Source organism: Apostichopus japonicus, chromosome 6, assembly GCF_037975245.1.
Source record: "Apostichopus japonicus isolate 1M-3 chromosome 6, ASM3797524v1, whole genome shotgun sequence".
NCBI classification, from domain to species: Eukaryota; Metazoa; Echinodermata; class Holothuroidea; order Aspidochirotida; family Stichopodidae; genus Apostichopus; species Apostichopus japonicus.
In genome coordinates this window covers 4,697,772-4,723,458 of record NC_092566.1, presented here as the reverse complement: position 1 = coordinate 4,723,458, position 25,687 = coordinate 4,697,772, and the positions used below count along the sequence as shown (strand labels likewise).

At 39.0% G+C, this 25,687-nt stretch overlaps 1 protein-coding gene across 3 annotated transcripts in view; it reads right to left on the bottom strand.

The window, feature by feature from the left end:
• LOC139968741 (cadherin-23-like) overlaps positions 1 to 25,687 on the bottom strand; it is a 115,120-nt gene that overhangs the window by 15,411 nt on the left and 74,022 nt on the right. For all 3 annotated transcript variants that reach the window (XM_071973079.1, XM_071973080.1, XM_071973081.1), the window contains 24 exons: positions 25,166 to 25,283; positions 24,231 to 24,521; positions 22,452 to 22,600; positions 21,377 to 21,523; positions 20,574 to 20,705; positions 19,199 to 19,357; positions 18,174 to 18,361; positions 16,398 to 16,524; positions 15,796 to 15,875; positions 15,492 to 15,579; positions 14,649 to 14,774; positions 14,167 to 14,265; positions 13,439 to 13,555; positions 12,494 to 12,677; positions 11,794 to 11,885; positions 9,906 to 10,043; positions 8,718 to 8,832; positions 8,188 to 8,499; positions 7,146 to 7,303; positions 6,095 to 6,293; positions 4,944 to 5,161; positions 3,505 to 3,642; positions 2,738 to 2,836; positions 1,298 to 1,442 (listed from right to left, as the gene is read on the bottom strand). In XM_071973079.1, the coding sequence (XP_071829180.1) occupies positions 1,298 to 1,442; positions 2,738 to 2,836; positions 3,505 to 3,642; positions 4,944 to 5,161; positions 6,095 to 6,293; positions 7,146 to 7,303; positions 8,188 to 8,499; positions 8,718 to 8,832; positions 9,906 to 10,043; positions 11,794 to 11,885; positions 12,494 to 12,677; positions 13,439 to 13,555; positions 14,167 to 14,265; positions 14,649 to 14,774; positions 15,492 to 15,579; positions 15,796 to 15,875; positions 16,398 to 16,524; positions 18,174 to 18,361; positions 19,199 to 19,357; positions 20,574 to 20,705; positions 21,377 to 21,523; positions 22,452 to 22,600; positions 24,231 to 24,521; positions 25,166 to 25,283 (3,619 nt within the window). The remainder of the gene's footprint in view (positions 1 to 1,297; positions 1,443 to 2,737; positions 2,837 to 3,504; positions 3,643 to 4,943; positions 5,162 to 6,094; positions 6,294 to 7,145; positions 7,304 to 8,187; positions 8,500 to 8,717; positions 8,833 to 9,905; positions 10,044 to 11,793; positions 11,886 to 12,493; positions 12,678 to 13,438; positions 13,556 to 14,166; positions 14,266 to 14,648; positions 14,775 to 15,491; positions 15,580 to 15,795; positions 15,876 to 16,397; positions 16,525 to 18,173; positions 18,362 to 19,198; positions 19,358 to 20,573; positions 20,706 to 21,376; positions 21,524 to 22,451; positions 22,601 to 24,230; positions 24,522 to 25,165; positions 25,284 to 25,687) is intronic.

Sequence of the window (25,687 nt, the reverse complement as noted above, 5' to 3'; positions counted from 1 at the left end):
AGTACAACTGGTGAGTGAGTACAATTGGTGAGTGAGTACAACTGGTGTGATTAAGGTATAGTATGAGTAAGGCATGCTGTGAGTACAACTGGTGAGTGAGTATAACTGGTGAGTGCGTACAACTGGTGAGTGAGTACAGTTAGTGAGTGAGTACAACTGGTGTGAGTAAGGCATAGTATGAGTACAACTGGTGAGTGAGTACAACTGGTAAGTGAGTACAACTGGTGAGTGAGTACAATTGGTGAGTGAGTACAACTGGTGTGAGTAAGGTATAGTATGAGTAAGGCATGCTGTGAGTACAACTGGTGAGTGAGTATAACTGGTGAGTGAGTACAACTGGTGAGTGAGTACAACTGGTAAGTGAGTACAACTGGTGAGTGAGTACAATTGGTGAGTGAGTACAACTGGTGTGAGTAAGGTATAGTATGAGTAAGGCATGCTGTGAGTACAACTGGTGAGTGAGTATAACTGGTGAGTGAGTACAACTGGTGAGTGAGTATTTATAAGTTCAACTGGTGAGTGAGTACAACTGGTGAGTGAGTACAACTGGTGAGTGAGTACAACTGGTGAGTGAGTACAACTGGTGAGTGAGTACAACTGGTGAGTGAGTATTTATAAGTTCAACTGGTGAGTGGGTACAACTGGTGAGTGAGTACAACTGGTGAGTGAGTATTTTTAAGTTCAACTGGTGAGTGAGTTCAACTGGTGAGTGAGTATTTATAAGTTCAACTAATAGTGAGTACAACTGGTAAGTACAACTGGTGAGTGAGTACAACTGGTGAGTGAGTACAATTGGTGAGTGAGTACAACTGGTGAGTGAGTACAATGGTATGAGTAAGGCATGGTGTAAACATAACAATAATAATAATAATAACAACAACAAAATAACAGCAAAGAGGGTTCAAAGTCTTCACGTCAGTTTAATAGCAGACATTTTATCAGATTAAAGAGAAAGAGTTGTGAACAGATGAAAGTGTGCATTAAGACAAACCATGACTAGCTTGATATCTATTATTTGATCTTTGATGTTGATTTTAGAAACAGGGTGCACTTTGGTGTCTACATACAGAATGTTTGATAGGCAGCTGTCAAACTTGGAATTCAGCATATCCATACTCCCCATCCCATGTTTTTGTAAGGGACCAGACTCAAAAACTGATCTTACTTCTGGTCCCCCTGCCTCATTGCTATAACTACATATTAACAAATGTATATCGTTGTGATTTAATGGCAGAAATAACAAGAGACGAAATGTCGGCAAAACGAAGCAACGCCAAGCATTTATAAGATGACTCACCTTCCAGAGTGTACTCTGTGTAAGTATTCTCATCAGACCCGTCTTGGTCGGTGGCCGTTACCACGCCAAATTCATAAGTTACCGGACAGCCGGAAATCTCATCAGCTAGTCCATTATCTTCTGATATGGTGAAGGTGTCCGCACTCTTGAGTAAAAGAAAGAAAAAAAACAAAAACAGCCTCGTTACAGTTTGGATCTGTACCGCAAATTCGGTGATTTAACTTGTCGAATCGAGTCCTAAGAATTGGTGGGGCTCTCCGCCGTTTTTAAGAGATCTCATCTGTTCCACGATCTCTGAATTCAAGTTACACGGTCACGTGACGGCACTCACGATCTGTGACACAAACACGTCTGATGAACTTACAACATACTGACCTCCTGGGTGATTGTCTAGCTCATGGTTCCAGCAGTGCAAGTTTTTCAAAATTAACAAGAAAGAAATTTTAGAAAAAGAAAACCGAAAAAAAAACCAACTCTGAAAATGCGTTTGACAAGATCTCTTCTGCAATAATTACGAATGAAACTGTCAAAATGACAAGTGATGGACTCATGATACCATATCATGATCTACACTCATAGACTGCAGCTTGTCAAGTTTTGGCAGAACTAGAGAGGATTGGTATGACAGCGCCCTCTATTAAATTTTTAGGTCAGGGCTGGAGAGTCCCTATTACACAAGTTTATGACTCATAAGAAGACCACCTTGTATGGATGCTGCCCTAACTAAAAGGCCCAAAATAAAACCTATGCCACCACTTGACCAGTGAAGGTGGTTTAAAGACATTGAAGACTAGCCCCAAACCGTGTGCTGCCATCTGAAAAGCACTTTCCGTTGCTTGCAAGTGAAGTTTTCTGCTTGTTGCTACAAAATGCAGACAGTAATGAAACAAGATACCTTGTTACCTTTATCTGGACCTGAGATGTCCATCGCTGCTATGTACACTGTGTTGTGGTATTGACCGTAGCTGTGTGTACTGACTGTACACTAGTGTCTAATTACCGAAGCTAGCAAGCTGTGTGCGCATTTTCTGGGATCGATGGTGGTGTCTAACACTTCTGTTACACCTCATTCGAAACTAGGTCAGATTACCGGCATTAGACGTTTCTTTTTGCGCGAGTCTTCACACCCTTTAACCAAAGGATGCTGATCCCACCAAAGTAGTCTCAGTTATATCAAGGTCAGCAACTGACCAACTGACCATTGACACTACCTAACAATTATGCAGCAGACTGTGATAGCAATGAATCCTCTGGCCTGCAAGTGTCTGGGCAGACTTCACTTTAATTTGAAGAGAGTTAAGATTTAACAGGGTTCAGATCATTTTGGAGCCCTACAAAAGTGTTTACGACGACATGTGGTAATCGCTTTGTTCTGCAGTCTTATATAGATTTACACATAAACGGGTAGAAACAATTAAACAGCGTCTTCAGAGACATTACCTCAAAGGTTGGGGCAAATTCATTGACATCAGTTACCATGACGATGAATTGCAGTGATGCACCCAACATGGTTGTGGTACTTGTTGCATTCACAATGACCTGAAGGGGCAACACAAAAAACAAAAACAGTAAGAGAGAAACTGGATGTAATTAGCTTATTCAGAAACAAAATATCTTTGTTGGGCTACTGAAAACCCATTTTGTGTATTAAGGTTTGAGTCCGATTATAATAGTTAAATGGTGATCGGGTGGGAAGCAGGTGATCCCGTGGGGAGCAGGTGATCCCGTGGGAAGTATATTTGTCTTCATTATTTAATATGAAACAAAATGTTAAAATTGAATGTAATTAACTTTCACTTTAAGTATTCCACACTGCATGACAATGGATTCAACAAAATGAAAAAGATGCAGTGGGTCGTGTGATCTCCTTGTGTGAATCATCTAGTCCCTTGGTCTTCAAATTGCAGATGGGTCATCCACAAAAACATACCAAAAGAAAAACTTGACTCGATTTTAATGGAAAAAAAGTGGAAAAATTTTGAACACAGGTCATTCCAAAAGTTGCAAAATATTACATCATTTTGCAACTCAGCAAACTTTATCGATGGGATGCCGGGATGGGATATCCCTTCCTTCTACTGACCCCTTCCCCACGGGCCACTAGATCCTCATCTGTAGGGTACATGGCCTAGATGATCAAGGTGGCAGATAGGGGGTCACGAAGCCAAAGAAGTTTAAATACCAGGGATCTAGTCTGCTATACTCACACTATAGTCCTGTTGCTGCTCATAGTTCAGATCTGTCGCCGCGGTGATGGCGCCATCAATACTAATCTCAAAGTCGGGGGAAACAGTGAAGGTGACCTCCTCATTGGAGGAGACTGTGCAGATGGTGTCCTTGGACCCCTGTTAATTATGTGATGAAAGATAAAACAAGGATGGAATAGGAAATGGTGACATTTCATCATATCTATTCTTGTACCTTAATTTATGCTGTTGCAAAAAGGGATGTATAGTTCAACTGACAGATTAAAAGCACAACTGGAAGATAAAAAGATGTAATGACAATATTGTGAGTCTGAATTTTCAGGAAAATGTAACGGCCACCGAGAATGTATGGTCTCGTATGTCTATTATTGTTTCAGCTACCTGAATGGGGAAAAAAAATGTGGTAACATTTCAAAACTGGGTAGATGTTATTCATGCTCATAAATGATTCCGATACCACATCGCCAGCGATCAATGTCTGTTAGCCAGATTTACTAATCGGCGAACCTACTTGGCTATGCCTATTACATTAACATGTTCACTCCGGCTGATTAGTAACGCAGACTTGGGCTTCAATGCTTTGGTAAATCACCAAGCGTTGCCGATGACGTACTATAGTTTACAGGTGCTGGTGGAGTGTGTCAAGCCTTTTCTATTATATAGAAATACCGTGGGGCGTATGTATGTTGGGGGCACCTGTGAAATTGACCAAGAAGTGTGTTGGGGGCACCTCTGGAATGACCAGGAAGATTACAGTAGGAAAGTCATATTAGCTTTGGCAGAACATTCGCCATCTTAACATCACAGACACCCACGGTTATCCCCTTCCTGGAGTCAAGGAGGGTACAAGGAGGGTAGTGTGACCGACCTAGTTTATTTCAGCAGAAAGTGATTTTTCTTGAACTCAATTTTGGCAATATTCCGATGATAATTAACATTTTCCAATTCTCTATAGCCCTGCTTCTTTCAGGGTAGTTTTTTGTTTTTTATGTGTTGGTTTTGTTCTAGAACATTTTATGAAGGTGCTGGCCTGTTTCTAAGGGAAAATAAAGTCAAAATGTAGAATGTTCACACATTTTGAATCAAAACAAACTTTGAACCAAAATTTGGAAAATAAACATCAATAGCACCTCCCTAAAATATAATATTCTTGAATAGATCTGTATTTCGGCTTTATTTTGAAACTCAAACCAAGTCTATAGCTAAAAGGGTTGGGAAGATACACATTTTTCAGTGTCAGTTTTTTGGGGGGGCACAATCTGCACAGTAAAAGGTTGAAAGGAACTATAGCCAGAAACAGGGGGATTGTACCCCGCAATCATCCACTTCTCAAGTTTTTAAACTGGGATTAATTTCTACTAACGATGCAGAATATTCATCTCTTTAGCATACATGTTACATTAGTCTGTCACAGGGATTATCCTTATCAAGCTGCTTACCTCTGCAATGTATTCAATGGAACTGCAGTCGTGGATTATGGTGGGTGGTAGATCGTCTAATTCGGGCAGCACCAGCTCAACCAGGAGGTAGGTGACGCTGGAAAGCGGTTCAAGGGCAGAATCTTCTACTTTCACGGTCACATTGACCATCCTCTCAGACAAGTCCGGCAAGTTATCCGCTATGGTGATCTGACCGTCGGTATCAACTTCAAAGAGGTCTTCAATCGAGAATAAAAAAGAAAAAGAATGAAAGAGAGAATGGTTTTAATTGTGTTGATCTTTTGAAAGGCACAGCATTTGCAGAAAAAGAGTGTCTTTGCCCAATCACATGTCAAACAAAGCGTGTTCAAAAAATATTCAAAGAATTGAAAGAAAAATATTTCAGCAAATTGAATCAAGACCCTTCAGTTCCACACTAGACAACCATAAACATCCACCCATAAACAGAGAGCTGGGGGCTAGCAAACTCTGAGTCTCCTTTACCGGGAAAACCCTCCAAAGAATCGAAAGGTTAATCCGTACGATGGGAAAAAACAAAGAAAATGAGAAGTTTAACCGGTTAATTAAACAATGTAGCCCTATTCTGAACCAGAGAGCACAGTGTATTACTACCTTGATTTCCCTGGGAGGGGGCGGGTGAGGGTGAGGGGGGTACACTTCCTCCTTGGCTCCTAGCTTGGTCTGTGATGTTTAATCTACCCAGATGACATCACAAACCACCTATTGTGATCAAAATTTCTTGAGCAGTCAAAGGATTAGCCAGCCAAATTCACGTAACCATATCTCATGTTGATTAAGACAAAATATATTGAAGTGGTATTTGCAACAGAACTGTGTGAAATATTTTTTCTCTTCAATATAAGTTTGACATTATCTACCCAGTGGAATATGGCCCCAAAACTGCGATTTGGAAATAAGAAAAGAACACAAGTTGGCAATTAAACAGACAGGCAGAAGCCTCACCTTCAGAGATGCATTGTGCCCTGTTAATGAATAATTTTATATCATAATATTAATATTGAAACATGCAACCAACATGCAACCAACATGCAAGACAGGAAATGAAGGGGCAGGGGAAAAAAAAAACAACAGCGGAAAAAGTTATCAGAAGAATTCACAAAGTTTGTGATAATTGCTCTCGGACGACCTACCTGATCGGATGCCTTCCGATTCTTCGTAAATCTTCGTGTAAGTGAGGAAGGCGTTGCCGGTGTTTACGTCATCGGGGTCGTCTGCAAATAGTTTGTAGACTTCATCGCCGGCAAAAACTGGATAGAAGAGGGTTACGGTTTCACCTCCGTTCAAAAAGTTAGGAGCATCGTTGTTATCTGCTAATATTTTGACTTCAACCTGTTAGGATGTTTTAGGTAGGAAGAGACAAACAGGAGTTCCAACTTATGCAATCATGTTATTCGTTGTTGAGTATGAGACTTAAATACTAGTCAGATTCAATCAGCACTGGGATATAGTCAGTGAACAGATATCGCGAGAATTAATTTGGAGCGTGAATATTGATGAACGCACGAGTCTGTTTCCTTCCCTATTGGAAATATTTCATTCACTACGACTGTGTATTTGGCTTTGAAAAGGATCGCCCATCTATATCTGGAAAAACAGACTGCTGTGGTACGTGTGAAAAATTTATCAAACTCATCCTATTACATTACTTAGCACCGACTCGGCGGACCACCCATATAAATTTTCCTCTAACATTTCAATGCACCCTCGATTATAGTCAGAAATGCCAAGAAATCTGCTGTCTAAACTGGGTGTGCAATGTAACAGTTACTCAGTTTTCATTTCAAAACTGCAGTATGAAATGTTTCCCCGAAAGGTAATGAGGGCGGTATTGAAGAACTCAGCATGCACAGACTCCGGATGTGTGACCTGATTAATTCACTTTGGCATAGGCTCTGAGTGTAATGAGTAAAATGAGTAAAATTAGAGTAAAATGTTTAAATGTGTAAATGTTCTCCAACAGATCCCAATATTTTATAACATTTTCAAGGCAGATCTTGTATTTAATTTGCAAATCAAATTAAAACACATAAACCTTGCTGATGACCTGATGACCTGCTAACTGGGAGGGACAAAGAACACGTGGTATTTGCATAATTAAAAAATGAGAAATGTTGAATTTGGCAAAAAAGAGCAAAAACTTGAGCAACGTGACCACTACTGTATTTCTACATTTTGCTTTACCTTTGAATCAGTAAAACTCAACATATCTGTCAGGTCACTAGCATTTACTGCTGCCACAGAGATTTCGTAGATGCCTGGATCCAGGTTTGATGAGGATGAAGAAAGGACGCCCTCTACGGAGATAACGAACCAGTCATCTGTTTTCACTGAAGCTGACCCTGAAGTCACAAAAGAGTTAAAAAACATATTTTACATATTTTAATAACATTTTTAATAACTATTTAATTTTTTATATTTTGTATTAAATATTTTAATTTTTTTTTTATTTTAAATATTTTAAAATATTATTAAAATATTTTAATAAAAAATATAAAAAAAATAAACTAATAATAACCATTTAATAACTAAAAACATATTTTAATAACTATTGAGGTCTTGATTCACAAATCAGTTTTGTCTCAAACACCTCATCCATACTGTTTTGCAATCAATTTGCTAAAACTTACATGATAATTAAATATTAAATAAAAAACCAATGTAGTCTCTGAAAACGTATTCTGTCGCTTTCGTCGACAGGTATACCCAAAATGTGCGGACCATGTGCAAAATTTTCTGTGGCCAGTGCGGCTTTCAAAATCCTATTTTAAAGCAGCCCACAGAAACTTATAGACAAAAAAGAAATAGAAATGCCGGAATATTTTGACTTCTGAGCCTAGTTTGTATGTATAGGACCTATTTGTGAGAATTCTTTAATATTTCAACGTAGCATATCTGGACAATATACACACCTAAGACACTCTGATCTACTATCTTGCACTTCACACTGAATGTATTTCTTCCGTCAGTCTTGTAGCTGCAGCGTCCATTTCTTGCCCATACCTACATACCTGAGTTAGCCCCCCACCCATCCCACCCCCCCCATCGTATTCATAATCATATAAAATCTCTAGAACAGATATGCGGTTCAATAATGTAACAATAAATACGAGGCTTGATCAGTCCAGAATGGAGCAAGATCCTCCTCATCCAATCTGAAACTATAAGCATTTTTTTGAAATATGAACATTTCCATACAGCTAGGTTAATTTATATATAAACCTACCATTGAAAAAGGTGAGTATTTGGCTAGTTATCTGAAATGCAAAATCCTCCCCATCGCAGGTGCTGGTTCCATTTATATCCACAATAGCCTCTCCCGCGACCAACTTGTTTGATGTTTCTACAGCAGCGAAGGAGGCAGGCTTAAGTTCCACGTAACACAGGCTGCCATCGATAACTACTATCTCATACAGCTGGCTGGCTTTGTTGCTCGCTCCGGTCACGGCATCGGGGGGATTACTTGCTTGAACTCTGAGGTCAAAGGTCGTCGTTGCGGTGATATTAGCAGCCGATACCAAAATGATCGATGTTCCGTCTGTATATGTGACACACGAGCATGAATTATATTAAATTTATTCATTAAAGGCAGATGCATGGTTATGAACATTAACACAAGACAACAATAGTGTTTTGGGGAAAAATAAAACTTGGGAATTGAGTTATGTATTGATATTTGCTTTCATCTATAAGTTAAGACATAAGCAGCAGCTTGGAGCAAATTTGAGACATCTATAACTTAGGATGTAAGTTTACCTGCAGTGGTTTGAAGAGAGAAGGTCTCCCAGGCTTTATCAGTGCTGTTGACTGGCGTGTAGATTATCACATTATTTGGTGACAAATCCTCATCGGTTGCTACGACGCTGACGACCTTTTTAATAAATATAAGAAAGGCAAAATGTTGATACAAGAATGAACTTCTAGCAATCGGTGATGACTATTGAAAATCTGTTCAAGTAATACAGATCTGTTTCCTAGTTATCATCGCCCCAAAATGTGTGCCGCCTCTGAAAAAAGTTAACTTTCCGTAGCTTGCAAGTGAAATTTTTTTCTTGTCGCTACAAAATGCAGACAGTAATGAAGCGTGATATCTTGTTATCTTTTATCTGGACCTGAGATGTCCATCGCTGCTATGTACACTGTGTTGTGGGTATTGACCGTAGCAGCATGAACTGACTGTACACTGGAGTCTAATTACTGACTGTAGCAAGCTGTGTGTGTATTTTCTGGGATCGATGGTGGTGTCTAACACTTCTGTTACACCTCATTCCAAACTAGGTCAGATTACCGGCATCAGACGTTTCTTTGTGCGCGAGTCTTCACTCCATTTAAGTGACTTCACAGATTTCACTTTAAGGTTCTCCTAATTAGGGGAACGGTCACATGAAATCTGCTAGGAAACTACTTGCAAATTCATTCCTAATTTCTACTATACTGTAGATCCTTACTTAGTAGACTTTATCTCTGGCAGTCTTTAACCAACAGAGATAGGAGATTATGTGCCTTTCAATCATAAGGTTCGAGTCACTCCCAGATTGTATGTCGTCCAGTTACAGAGTTGTTGACAATTAACAATTCATAAAAATGGACGTTAAATATGAATGTAAGAGACTGACTTCGGTCAGCTTGCGGCTTTGATAAGCCAATGAGGCTTCTTCGCGAGTTACTGCTTGCAGGAGGATCTAATACATAGACATACAGTTGAAGAGCCGGTTTATTAATTCAGGTTGGCTGAAACTAACTTGGAAGAAAAGGGTCAGTATGCAGGCTGCTAGGCAAGATTTGTATACATTAAGATAGACTTTATAATGTTGTTCCCATTTAATATGCAAAATGAAGTCAAGGTAATTAAGCATTGGATTATGCAAACCAGCTTCCATGGTGCCACAATATTGATTGCTTTAATAATTATGATAAGCACTGAGGTATGTCTGTGTGTCTCACCTTAGTTCCTGGTGTTGCGTTGGATTCTACCACGCCATTAAATGGCGGCTGAAACTCAGGAACTTTGTCATCAATGTCCAACAGTATAACCTCAACATTCACAGAGGCATTCAAAGGAGGTTCGCCAGAATCTGTGGCCTATAAAAGCATCAAAAAGTACAAAAGAGACATGAAGTTTCTTTCCCTGCAATTAGATTTCCTGTCCCGTCCATCTCTATTCTGTGTTAAACATAGCCCAGGCCAAGTCTGTTATTACTACCAGCTGCCTTTGATTTTTTTTTAACCAGTAACAGAGATGTACATAATCATAACACGAGGCATGCTAATCATGCCCACTATAATCTCTACAATATACCACCATTGGAACTTTAAGCCTACAAAACCGTGCAACAAACACATGGAATCTTCTAACGAACTATTTGAAGAGTAAAAAGTCAGTCACAGCCTTTAATAAGTGGTTATGTAAGGAAATAATAGCTAGTTACTGACTACTACCAAATTCTACCTGTATGTAATTACTATATATATTAACCATTTAATTGGTATTTATATTTATGTATATGTGTTTATATATATATATTTTTTTTCTTTTCTTTTCTTTCTTCAGGGAGTCTTCCACATTGTTAAGCTTTTAAGCTTTATGGAAGACTTCCCTCCACTTTGTACTTGTGACCAAAAAAATAAATAAATCAATAAAAAAAAAATATCAATAAATATCCAGTAAGATAAGAACTCTAATGAAGTAAAACCCACAAGACTGTAACTGTTTAATATAGTTGATTGTTAATTCATTGCATACACACTTGTAGGAGCTATACCACTATGCCATTGTTTTATCATTGACCTGTCACTGCAAGTGCGAATGGCCAAGCAAAGATAGATCAACCGTGATGAAACGTAACACCAAAAGCGATATGTGAGCAAGTCATGCAATTTTATCGTTTCAGAGAGACTGACTTGTACCTGCAGAATTGGGCAATCTTGCGGGTGGGTGACTGGTCCAAGTTTCTATTGGGAGACTTTCACGTAATGATCGGAATGAAAATTGGTACTTAAAATGAGTAATTAAACTTGGTAATTAAAATTGTTAATTAAAATTGGTATCAAAATGCAACCTTGACTGATAGCATGGTTGCTGGTTTTTTTTTTATAATTTTATTTTTTATTTTTTATATTTATATTTTTATATTTTATAATTTTATTTTTTACTGTGTACAACATATAGTCATCCTTTTATATGTTATATAATGAGTTGGATTTTGTTGGCACTTAATGTCACCAATCAACCTAAACAGATCTTTGTGATTAAAATAATTTGGCTTTTCCAATTTAGCAAACTGTTAACCAAATGAAACCTATACGGACGTTTCGTGTCCCAAAAATTTCAATGGTTGCTTTGATTCAATGGCAAACCTTTATTTCTTCCCAGCATGAAATGTGGTAAAAATCAAGTATCGGATTAGATTTTTCGGGTTGTGCATGGTAGAAACACAGAGTTATAAATTCCCCCCAATTTTTATAGCTATGTTATCAAAAACAGCTGTGTTCTTTTACCGCAAAATGCAACACATCCAGACCGACAGGGAAACATTCATGTTGGAATGTTGGTTATTAAAGCTTTAAGTTCAGAGTATTAATCAAAATTGATGCATTAATATTAGATAAAAGTGAAAGCAGATTACATAATTTTGTGTGGTGCTACCTGGGCATTGTAAATAGGTACAAAATTTAAAAAAAAATTAAAAAAAAAAATATTATTTTGACAATTGCAAAATTATTGGAAAAGTGAAAAAGTGGCTCAAATTGTGGAAAATTATAAGATCTAATCCCCCCTCCCTGCCTCCCTCAAAGAAATGAGAGAAAAGATACCATAAAGCAAAAATCTTACATAGACAATTAAGTTATATGATGGAGGAGTCTCTTCCCTGTCTAGCCCAACGTCAGCCTTTAGTAAACCGCTTGCGTCGATTGAAAAGAGGTCTATTGAAAAGTAGAAGAACAGGACATTCATTTATAGAAGAAAGGTGTGAAACACTATAATTCAGAGAGGGGTTGGGTAGTGGGGGGGGGGGAACTTCTTTCATTTCAATATGCTATTCAACTGACCACATGGCCAAAGTTAAGAATAGATCTTGACCATCTTTCCATCTTCTTTTGCCCCGCATAACATTGAGAAGGGGTCAATTGAAAGTAGAAGAACAGGACATTTATTAGTAGAATAGTGCAAAAACACTGTAATTTAAAGCGGGGTTGGTTAGTGGTGGGGATTCTTTTAATTCCTTTCAACAGACATCATGGACAAAGTGAACATAGATCATAGATCTTTCTCATCTTCTAGTTCCCGATATATTTATAGTTTTCGGGGGGTTTTTTTGTCATCATTTCAAAGTGTCTCAGTCTGCAGATTCGAGTCCAGAAACTGCACTTCTCCATTGAGGGACTGAGTCTGTGCCCGTCCCTGGCTGTGGAAAATCGGCTACGTGTGTAAAACTTGTGCGAAATAAGCGACTTTTACTCATTTCCCGCAGGCTGGCCGTTCTGCCTTAAGATGCAAGACACTACATTTTTATAGGTTTTACGGGACTCACCTGTTGAAGACCCATCCTGTGACGTTACGGAGTATGTAATCTCACTGTTCGTCCCTTCGTCTAGATCCTCTGCGGTGAGTCTGATCACATCTCCGGCTGTTTCCTCCTTGATTTCGACGACAGCATCACTGCCATCGACAAACACCGGAGCATTATCGTTAACGTCCAGAACATTCACGATTATCTAAACAGATTTTGCATAAAAGGGGGAAAAACTGTTTTATTGTATTGTTTTGTTGAGATGAGTTTCCAGATGGGCGACGTTAGGAAAACAAGTTCTGCGTGAGATCAAAATTAGTGGGCTTGATGTCACCCTGATACAACGATAACAATAATCAGCAGTTTATTTTTACGACGCTTAAGCGACCACAAATGTGGGAGAAGCCGAGAGGCAAGGGCTTATGGATTACAAACTTAAATGTCGGCTGGCTTCCAATCCACTCAAATTTGGAATCTTTTTCAACTGACCTTTTCTTTTCTTTTACTGAAGGCTCGATTTATAAAACCTACGAACTGATAGTCAAACTATAAATCAACCTGGATCGTGTCAGGGAGTTTGACTACAACAGAAATTAGGCTAAGGTATAGGCTTTACTTAATTAGGTTAAGGTATAGGCTTTATTAAAGTGCAAATTGCTGGGAGAGGAACGTGGACTTCACTTGGCTTTCGTCATGAACAAATTATAAACACTACGAATGAAGGAAAATTCGAAAGAATTCGCTTCATGGTGGAACACATTTAACACGATACATTGGATTAAATGGCAGCCACAACCATTTGTTTGGAGTCCTTTTGAAGAGAGCATTTTTTTAGCTCTTGGGACTTAAGAAGGAAGGAAGGCAAGCAGGCGGGAGGGGCTAGAGCAAGCATCTAATTTTCTTTTTTCCTTCTTCCCAATGAATCTACAAATGGTTACTCTGTTTCACCATCGATTGTTTTCGTACCAGTGCCGTTGTTGACAAGGGCGGAGTACCACCGTCTGTTGCAGTGATCACAATCTCATGACGAGGGGTTGATTCTCTGTCAAATTCTTTCATCGTGGCATTTATAGTGAGTATTCCCTGAGGAGAGAAGAAAAGCAAAAAGAAAAACCCAGTATAAATGAGTAGCTACAAAGCAGCCTCGGGCGGACGGGAAAATACTTGTTGGTTGGACGGAACCGACCGTATCGATTGTGGACATCGGGAAGTGACAAAAAAGTGACGTAAAATTCATATTTCAGGAGTAACACCCTCTAAAGCTCAGAGCTTGATGTTATAAACGTGGATATTACCCACCCCCCACCACCCCCCTTAGTGGCAGAGCGTCCATACAGTCAGGGGGGCGAATGCCCCCCCCCCCGACGGACTCAAATGGACTGCTGGCGCCCTTTACAGCTTTTTACCACTTTTTACTTATTCGCAATTATTGACTTTTTTATTGCGCTCTCATCTACCCCCTATTGACATTTGTCACATTATTTGCAAATTAGCAAGGCCTGGAAAGGGTCATTTCCGGCGATCTAGGGAGTATCTTTACTCAAAAAATTTCTGTAGGCTCCGCGCCGACTTAGTGGTGCTCCGCTTAGATATTGTCGAAAGCACCCCTACAGACCAATCTCGCCCCCCCTGACCAATACCCCTCGCTCCGCCACTGCCCCCCCCACTGCTCCAAATTCACTTTTGCCTCATACCTGAACTGGATCAAGACTGCATCTGCCATTTAGGTCGTGATCCAAGGAAAATGTGATTTCATTATTTTCCGTGGTCTTGTCATCGTCTGTTGCATACACCTGTAAGTAGAAAAGAAAAAGAAGAAAGAAAAAAGAAAAAAGAAAAAAGGAGAATCATTGTATTTATTTGTGGTGAATTCTGTCTTGAATGTACTCAAGAAAATGAGGAGGAATCAGCTATCAAACTGAACTTTAAAAGAAGAGGAGAAGAGAAAAGAAAATATCCAAATTCAACAACAAGATCTCTTTGTCACTCACGAATTTCATACATGGTACAATAAACAGCAACCACGATTCCCCCACCCCCAACCCCCCTCCCATCCCCCCACCCCCACCTTACCATCAGGAAATGCGTTACAAAAAAAGTGTTTTCTTCAGAATATTATGTGGTACTTAATTTCCCTTCTCATGATACAGATCTGGTTAAATTTCTACTGTCGTACCGTCACGCTGTAGACCGCTGAGGTTTCTTCTGTCACGTCGACGTCGTATGCCGTCTCGTTAAACTCCGGCACGTGGTCATTCATATCAGAAATACCGATGGTGACACTTTGGCTGTCGGAATCAGACTGTTGAATTGAAATTTAAAAAGTCGAAAAGTTTGGTTAAGAACGATCTTCAAATTCTCCTTGGACCAGATGGCGACAAAGAAGGTGAAATGAAAAGACTTTGAAATATTTTCTGTTTTTGTTTTTCCATATCTCTGAAATTCCATCTTGAAGATGTCTTCATGACCTTACAAAGTCAATACAATACAAAGTCAATACAAAGTCAATAATACAAAATGCTACTTGACTGTAGTAAAGATCCTAATATCAAAAGAAAAAGTGACTTTTACAAATGATCTGATAACACTTCACAAATTATGGGTAAATTGACATCAAACCCTCGATCCAGATCAGCTGTATGGAATATCTTTAATACCTTTAAAAGTCCCAATTGTCTGTTCGGCAAAACTGGATTTTTATGGCATTTGGAAAATTGTGATTGTATAGTAGGAATGAATATTCTTTGCCTAATATAATAAACATTTGCAGTTTTTAAAATACAGTACAACACAATATTTTTGACAACTTTGTTTGCAGGCTGCAAAATTAATAAAAAGAATTCCCAGTCGTGCAGCTCTGGTTTTGATTTGCAATATTTACTTTAATATGATATTAACAACTGATGTGATCTGCAGCAAGCAGTTCATATTTAGAACGACAAAATCTACCTCATTTGATTGGATTAGGGTTCTGGATTCTTTAGCGGTTATTAAAAGAATTCAAATGTCGGGCACTAACCGTAGATTCATCTGTGACTGTGACAGTAACCTGATATTCTTCATCGTTGACCTCTGCGTCTAAATCCCCGAGAGTAATGATTTCACCGCTAACCGACAAAATATTTAAAAAAACGAAAATTTAGAAACAAACACAAGTTTAAAACAAGCAAAGGATTGGTCTCCCAGTTTTTTACTCTCTGAAAGCCAAACTACATTTATTATTTGAATATGTGACGGACAAAGACAGAATTAAAAACAGCATCATTCAAAATTCCAGATCATAAGAGCAACAATTAAAGAGCGGAACAGAAAAATTTACTAACCTTTCTTTTTGGATACCAAAGGTTTTTGTTGCGTCTGCCAGAGAATACGAGAGAGTACTGCTGGCATCACCGTCGGTTGCCTAAAAAATAAAACAATAGTTTAAAACAATAGTTAAAAATAAAAAATAAAACGACAGTTGAATTTGTTTTGGACCGAGAAAAAAATTAACCAGAAATCGTGACCAAGTAGGAGCTGTCACGGTAGTAAGAGATTGCAGCATTTAATCAATATCAAATTTTGGCAATTTTGCAACATTAGTAATCGACACGTTCAATAGAAAACACCTCCGGAAATTTGCAAAGCGTTACAGTTAATGAAAAGTTGCGGATTAAATCATTATGGATCTTATATTACCGGAATATGCCAACAAAAGTGTCAACCCAATTTTTAACTCTTGAGAGTTTGAGTACTATAAGTAAATATTCGTGAGGGGGTGGGTGGGGGGGGGAAGATGTAGACAAAACTGTCTGAGGGAGCCCTTGACAGGAAAATAATGCTCCACTTGTAGTTTAATGGTTTATCAAGAAGGAAGAAACAATACACTGAATCATGAACGTCGACCCGATGCGCTATTTTACATGAATGAATATCTAAAACTCACCCAAGCTGTATAGATAACAGTATTTATCTGTGTATTTTCTGTCACTGAGAGAGGAGGGATGCTCGCCAACTGTAGGCGGTATTCATCCACATCTATTACATTAATATAAACTGTGACCTCTGATATTCTGTGAAGAGCCAAGACAAGACAAAACAAACAGGGCTGAATGAAGTCAATATTATGCTAATTACGATGGTACGATTAAAGAGTGTATCTAAAGACAAAAGTTACCCATAGCTGCTGGATTACGGAACAAAATGAAAATTTTAAGTGTGAAATCTTCTAATCAACTAATTGGATTCAACTCCCATTAAGGCCTTTGCACTTTAAACTCACCCCAATTCCCCACTAACCCCCCCCCCCCTTTTAAAAAAAAAAGTAAAAACAGCTAGGTCAGCCTGGGTAATCCATACCTCAGTGAGTGACTAAAGTTTGTGCAAAAACTGCCAAAAGAAAATTTCAGAGAGGAGAATTAATATTTCCTTTTATGTCCTGATTTCGAGCAACCCTCCTGGTCTTTAAATGGTATATATGGTTTTTAGTCTCATGGCCAGCTAAAAGTATTGTGTATGAAAAAGACTTCAAAAGAAGACTCATGGCAGGCAATTACTAATATTATGCAACTAATATTATGTAACTATATATATAACCATATATATTATGTAACTAATAAAGGTATTATGTAACTAATTCATTGATCGACAACATATGCAAATAAATGTCACTGATCACAGAAAATACACAATTATAGTACTTGCAGGTTTAATTTCAGAACAATTTTCCTTTTTTTTTTTAATTCAACTGTCATCAATTGTTCTGCTTAGGTGTCTTCAAAATCAGTATAGCATGTACTGCTCAAACGAATAAAACACAAATACTGCTCAATTCATTCTTCTCAAATTATCCTGACCCTCACAACTTACAAAGCATTTATATTGAACTATTAAATCCCATGTCACCAGGAAATTTCTCCGTGTTGAGCTTGCGAGGAAAGTGAAATACAAGACACAAAGTCATGAATATTTAATCATGTATTTCATGTGGAAAGATGAAAGACAATGTTTGGCTGGAATGGGCCTCGTAACCAGCGACCTCTGAGTTACAAGCCCCGTCTGCGCTGTACCAACTGAGCTTCAAAGTTCCAGCGCCTGGTTGGTTGGCGATGCCTACATAACCATTTCTTTGCTGGGGGTGCCAGTGAGAAGCCACAGTGCTTAACATACTATGTGTGACCATGGATCAAGCCAGTGGCGGAGCTATGGGTATTGGTGTAGGGGCACTTTCGACACTATCTCAGCGGAGCGCCACCACAGGTTGGCGCGGAGCATACAAAATTGTTTTGAGTAAAGATACTCCCTAGATCGCCGGAAATGACCCTTTCGGGGCCTTGCTAATTTGCAGATAAACGAAGAATAAATAGGTGTCATTGCCATTTTGTCAGAAAATTACACCAACAAAATGTGACAAATGTCAATAGGTATTTGAAAGCGCAATAAAAAAAGTCAATAATCGCGAATAAGTAAAATGTGGTAAAAAGCTGAAAAGGGCACCAGCAGTCCATTTGAGTCCGTCAGGGGGGGGCATCCACCTCCCCCCCCTGACTGTATGGACGCTCCGCCACTGGATCAAGCCACAGATTCATTCCACACCAGGAAGCGGTAGGGAAGGTACTTCAAGAGAAATTCGGCTTTCTTATGTACGATCATATAGCTAGATGAACGATGGAAACTGGCTGGAAAATTATAAATAAATGAAAGCTAGTTTAGAACAACTTACCTGTGCGGTTCCCATCTGGTATCCTCGGCACGGACAACTTTAACAAAGGTTTGATTTGTTTCATAATCGATTCCTCGTAACCCTGTCGCAATTTCTCCTGAAGATGCACCGATTGTAAAGTAATTGTCTTGTTCAGCAAACGAGTAAACGAGATCGTCGGTGTTGTCGTCAAAATTCTCCGCGGTAACCTTAGTAACAAGGAGAGATCGATAGAATTGCAAATGTAGGGGCTTTCATGTCATTTCTTGCTTCTGAGATGAAGAAATAGAGGCCGGTGCTTAATTTTATCAAAAATATGGATTGTGAACTCCTACTTAGGTCGAATTTTTGCAACTTGTTCATTGTTACTTGCAGATTGCTCCAACCTGGTTAAAGGTCAATTTATAAATTTGATACATATATCGGAAAGTTCAAACCCATATGATGGATTTGCTAATTTGTGGAAACTCGCCCACCATTAGTAGATATGAATGAACAGACTGTAGAACAACTCTCTTTTGAAGCTGCCATCCATTTCATTTGCAATGTACGAGTTCATATGAAACTTCTTGTATTTTGCAAGACAGTAGATATTACATTGTGGCAGCAGTGGGATGAATTGATACATGTACCAAAAACTGTTTGTTATAATCCTTGGATTTACAAGAGATTAAAAGATTGCACAGGGATAACAGCATTATAAAATGATTCCTGTGCCATAAATATCTGTTACCTTGTCTGTTGTATAGAGTATAAGCATACTTCTATTCACAAACGAACAGATATTACATATGTGGCAGCAGTGGGATGACAACCACGTGTACAATGATTGCATGTAATTTTCACTGAGGGATACAAAATCTTGTTGGAATTGCCAAGGCAGCTCAAATAAAGTGCTCTTCTGATTTCTGATGTGAAACTGCATGTCAATTTAAAAGCATTCATACCTTTGTTGACTTTTCCCTTTAGCCTCACCACAAGAAATATTTGGAAGGCATTTAAATAGATAAAAGGAAAGAAAAAGGAATACAACATTTTCCCCTTACCGTCAAAACTGAGGTCCCTTCCTTAGAGTTTTCTCTCACTTCGCCATCATAGGATGCTTCGCTGAATGTTGGATTGAGCACCTCCTGCTTGACTTCAAAAATGTCAACAGTTGTTTCATTTGCACAGCTGCTACCAAACGAGTTATCTTTTACTTCAATCTGCCAGTGGAGCAAAAACAATGATATTTTACACTCGGTATAAACACTTGTATTACGAAGATATTTAAAAATTTTGACATGTGTTTAATATCCTTAAAGGCATTGAAGACTCGCCCCAAAACGCGTACTGAAAAAGTTAACTTTCCGTTGCTTGCAAGTGAAGTTTTTCTCTTGTCGCTACAAAATGCAGACAGTGATGAAACGTGATACCTTGTTATCTTTAGCTGGACCTGAGATGTCCATAGCTGTATTGTTAGTACACTGTGCTGTGGGTATTGACCGCAGCTGTATGTACTGACTGTACACTAGTGTCTAATTACCGACGGTAGCAGGCTGTGTGTGTATTTTCTGGGATCGATGGTGTTGTGTAACACTTCTGTTACACCTCATTCGAAACTCGGTCAGATTACCGGCATTAGACGTTTCTTTTTGCGCGAGTCTTCACACCATTAAATATAGCAACACTGTTACACGGGTCCTATGCCTGGTGGTAAGTTCATCCCTCCCTCATCTTCTGTGCACAGGTATTATCTTATACAGGTGTCTCATATGAATGCACTGTGCTATATTCTTGCATGCATATACATTATCCAAAATGAAGTTATCACCCAGATGGGACAATTTCCTCACGCTAATACCACTCTATACTGTCCTCCCCTTACGAGCTTCTAAGCACTCTCACTGACTTTACCAACAGTTCCTAATCTTTATCTGATTCTAATTGCTACTACCACTCTATACTGTCCTCTCATATCATGCTTCAAGGCACTCATACTGACAGTACAAACAGTTCCTAACCTAGCTTTGACTGATACTTGATATTCATACTGTTCATACTGTCAGTGCGAGTGCTTTGAAGCATCACATGAAGTACAGTACAGAAATATGATCCCCACTGGGTGTATAGTTATTATCTGTTACAAACATAGGAGGTGGCAAGTGTTATGTTTATGTACATGTATAGATGCATGTAAATATGATACATGCCAATATATGACTCATGTGGACATCTGCAATACTTCTTGGTACATTCATCCCCAGTCCCTGCAATTTTGGGTTGAATTCACCAAAATTTCGTACCGCATGGTCCCATAAAGAGGAGGCAAGAATCAAAGCTATTGCTAAAACTCAAAATACAGATCTAAGGTACTTATATTCCGCTCTACGATCGCTTCATCTAGAAAAGATTAATATGACAAACAAGAGAGAGAAATACCTGAATTGTGTGGTTCCCTGTTGTTCCCATAGCAACTGCAAGTTGCACTGTGACTAAATTCGGTGACGTCGATGCAGTCGGACTTGTCGGGGTAAATATAGTTGAGTCAGAGCTAAAACTTCCGACGAATTCCTATAAATTAAGAACACCGTTTTTCCATTAAACTGACCATGCCTGATTGAACAACATAAGCGAGTTGTGGGGATGATTTGGGTGGGGTTAGTGGGGGGGCCCGGAGGGGGATGAGAAGAGGAAAAGGCCACAGGAATGCCTGCAAGGAGCAATAGGGTTGTTGCGATGTGAGATTTTGTCCTCCCCCAAGACGATATCGAGATACATTGCTCTTCGGATGTGTGACGGCTTTTCACAGCTGTTCACCATTCACAGGCTGTACTAGCTAGCTTGCTGGTTAAATATATTTATGGGCTTCCCAAGTGAATGGCTTTCTGAAACAAGTGTTGCAAACTCTTAAAGCACTGTAACTGGTTTCAACGTAATTTTTCCATTTTTCTTTGGGGTCTTTAAAGTAAACGACTACTAATTTTCAATGATGTTGCCGGAACTATCCTCAATTCGAGCCGAGATTCATTACAAAATTACTCATTACACATTTTTATTTGTAGGTGTCTGGATTATATTCCTGATTGTCAGTTTTTATAATATGGCATTTTATCGGTTATGCTGGTCTGGCAAACGATATCAAGAGTAGTAGATAAATACTCATATCTGTCGAAATATAGAGTTAGTTGATACTGTAACATGGTAGTAACACTGAATCATGACAGGCTGCTTTTTTCGCTTACCGAATCGGGGTCCTCCGACGAGAGTTCCAGTCTGTAGGGGGAGTCCAGGCTGTAAACAAAGCTGTCTCCTTCTGCATAGAGGCCCTCATGAAGTGTTTTCAGGAAGTAGGGACACTGATTGTTAATATCCTTGATGGTTATGAGAAGCTGTTTGGTGGATAACAAAAATTTAGAAGAACTTAATCGCAGCCTTCAAGATGTAATACTCGTACCTATCCATGTATAGAATGTTATCAAGAAGTATAAGTAGTACATGTGTGTGACATACATCCCCCACCTGTCACAGACAGTTAAAAGGAAGACACCCTGCTAGGCAGTATAGCAATGAACTGTCACAGACAGTTAAAAGGAAGACACCCTGCTAGACAGAGTAGCGTGACCTGTCACAGACAGTTAAAAGGAAGACACCCTGCTAGGCAGTATAGCGATGAACTGTCACAGACAGTTATAATGAAGACATATCCCTGCTAGTCAGGGGAGCGTGACCTGTCACAGACAGTTATAACGAAAGACACCCTGCTAGATAGGGTAGCGTGACCTGTCACAGACAGTTTTAGTGTTTGTCGGGCATGTTCCACATGTGGTAGTGTACCATCACAAACTCGCTGTCACCATCGCCTTCGTACAGACTTTTATCCATCCATAGTAACGCACACACACTCTCTCATACAAAAAATAGGATCGAGTTGCAAGTATATAGTTTTCGATATAAAGTTCATTCAAGTAGACTGCCGTACTTATCATGAAAATGGTGAACACGGATATCCGTGTTCTATCACCCGGCCATGTTTCTCGATGACCTTAAGGGATCTCCTTCTTCTATACAGCCAAACGTTAGGCGTTGGTGGCAGCAAGTTTGTGATGGGACCCTACCACAAAGACGTGTGACACGGTGGCAGCGGTGGGAAAATACATGCAACAAATTCCTCTCATGTTTAAATCACATGAAGGAACCATTCTATATACACTCTTACTAGAAGTGAGATGTCCCATTCATGTTATCTAAAATATCAGACAAAAAATCATATTTAAGGCTTTCACGGCAGTATGGAAATTTTGATATCAAGGTACTTACCAGGTCGCTGACACTATTCTCAACCGAAGAACTGTTGTAAGCTGTGACTACCATTGTGTAAGTTCCCAACATCACTGTGGCAGATGCATTCACAGAAATTCTACCTGTCTTGTCGTTGATTTCATAAACATTGACATCTCTGATCAATCCTGAAAGCAGTAGAGCGCAACAAAAGATACCAATTTTTAACATTTTTTCAATATACAAGAGTTCTCATTCTTCAAAAAAAACAAAAAAAATTAATTAAGAAAAAGAGAAGAAAAAAAGGCTGTACTTTATAAAACTTTATATTTGAGACCTTAACATTTGCAATATGTCTCGACTCACACACATCAAAAACCTTAAAACAGTTGAAAGACAAGTGCAAATGAAAGGTGGGGAGGGGGAGGGGCTATGAGGGGGAGGGGCTACGAGTGGGAGAAGACGCTTGATTGTGGAACAGTATTTTACATTAATTGATAATTAGCAACATACATCTTTCATATCACCACAATTTTGTCAACCCATTTAAGTTTTACATTTTTCTCCTAGATTTTTGGAATAGAATCAACTAGCTTTGAGAAATTTGTACACAGACCTTAGGTTTTTGAGGCTCCGACTGATCAGAGGGACAATTTTGAGTCAATCTTAGTATTTTAGTGGGTATGGGACGATGTTAAGAGGGCTGACTAAAAAGGATAAAACATAATTAAAGTTTATATTAAGGATAAAAAAGGACGCTTTCCGATGAGAAATTCACAAAGATGAGAGATACAGGCTAAGGAACATAAAGGGCTGATGTGAAATACTTGTGCAATTCTATGATTCCATGTGTATCTTTATATGTAACTTATGTAAGTGAAATAATTCCACTTTTGAGTAATTTCATTGTTGCTGTAAATTCTCTGCCTCCTTCAGGAATAAACTGACTAGAAGAAAGAAGATATGTCCACATGGAAGCCAGCACTGTTACAGACAAAGTCAATGGCCGCACATCTTTATATATAGTGGATGTACAAAAAATGGAAAGAATATTTTAGCAACAATCAAAAAAAGTTGTGGTGAAAAAGTCAAAGCATTTCCTCCTAAGTAGATAAATTACGACTTTGTTAACTTTTTTTCAAGGTTTAGGTCCCTCGATTGTGTCATTTATTTTCCTTCACTGTCTTGCTGTACATACGAGTTAAAAACTTCCTTTAAAAAATGTCTTCATTCTCTGTGGGTTGTTGTAGATCCCTCAGAGGATGAAAAGAGTAAAAACAAATGATATATATACATACACAGGGATGTGCCCATGCTGGGCGGCACTGGGCGGCCCCGCCCGGCACCAAAAATTACCGCCCAGCACTGTCTTAAAAATCGTGAATCCCGCCCAGCACTATTTTCGTCTAAAATCCCGACATTCCTAACAATATATTCAACATAAATTGGGCTGCCTAGCCTAATCCAAAATTATACAGACTAATAATGCATCGGTTATGCATGCGAGAAACATTACTGACTGCTCTTAATCGGTCCCTTGTAAAATCTCTTTGAAACAAACTAATAACTGTTACCATGCAGGTACGTCATATATTTCACTAAAAACAAAATAAAAAATGTAAATTGTTAGCAAAACTAGTACTTGTGTTAGTGCTTAAAAAGCTACACAAATGCCAGCATTTGGCATCTGAGCACCTTCAAAAATCGAAAAATTTCTCAAAGGGGAAGGGGACACCCCCTCGCCCAGGACGGCGATCACTATACCCTGCACTCAGATAATCCTGGGCACAACCCTGTATATGTATGTATATATCTCACCATCTGGATCCTCCAGGCTCTGCTGTGTTATCTCATAGCTGAAATCACTGGGACCTGTACAGGTGCTGTTGACGCTAACATCTGTCACAGGATCGCCTGGACCGAGATCCTCCTCGTCAAACTCCAGCGGACTCTCCACAATCAGGGTCAGGAAGCAGCCGTCACTTATGACTACGACCAGCACCGATGCTGAAGAATGCTTTGTGTCATCGCCGGCATCGACGACTTTAACGTCCACGTTGGAGGAGAAGGGTGCGTACAGAGGAACCAGGGTTATGACCTCACAGCGACCTAAAAGAGAAAAGGGCCGGGGAAAATAAATGAAAGAAAAATAAAAAGTTGAGAGATTTTCCTTTTTTGCAAAATGACATTTTCTTGTTGATGCTCATGTCTGCTTAGCTGAAGGCTAAAAGAGTTTTAAATTTCAGTTGGGACAGAGGGTGTACTTTGATGAGACGCCCTCGATCACACAATAATCATGCTATGAAAGTACCCCTTACAGAACTGAACACTCATGAAACTATTTCACCCCTTCATCTCATACATATGCATATTATATTAGACACAATATATATATATATATATATATATATATATATATATATATAACAGTTCCGTCCAAAACAGAATAACAATGAGTATTACTTCAAGTTTTCACTGTGTGCCGAAATGCAAGGTAACTTATATCCGACCTGATTAATGGCGGGCTGTGAATTCCTCCAACGAGAATTGCAATGCTATGGCCAGCCGTCCATGACACAAGTTTATTTATATGAGAGGTCTGAGAGGAGAACAAAACTCCTCAAAAAAAACTATAATGTTTGATCATAAGTGTGATAATAATGTTTGAAAGTAAGGTTTTCCAAATTGTAAGTTTGAAAAAAGAAAAAAAAATATGAGTAAATTGTTCTCATTTGGTATATTTTAAAACTAACCAGATTCGATGTTAAGAATCGTGAAATTCTCCCAAACTGCATCTGAAGAATCGAGCTTCTCGCAGCGCGCGATATTGTACGGGAAGTCGTCTCCATCTTCTGCTGTGAGTGGAAAGACCTGAAAAGGAAAGTAAAACACCGCGTCCATATGACGTCAATATGCGGTACGCACCGAGACGAAAAAACCCAAAACATGTCACATATACTTGAAGGACTCTTTAGGTTGCAGACAAGATTTACAATTCACAGGAGAAGATGAAAAATATAATCCCCTTTGATATTAAAGGTTACAACCTGTCTTATCCCTAACTATAGATATCAGTGGCGGAGCTAGGGGTGTTGGTCAGGGGGGCGAGAATGGTCTGTAGGGGGGCTTTCGACACTATCTAACAGAGCGCCACCACAAGTTGGCGTGGGAGCGTACAGAATTTTTTTGAGTAAAGATACTCCATAGATCGCCGGAAATGACCCTTTCCGGGCCTTGCTAATTTGGAAATAGTTTCGTACAACGGAAGTGCTGAT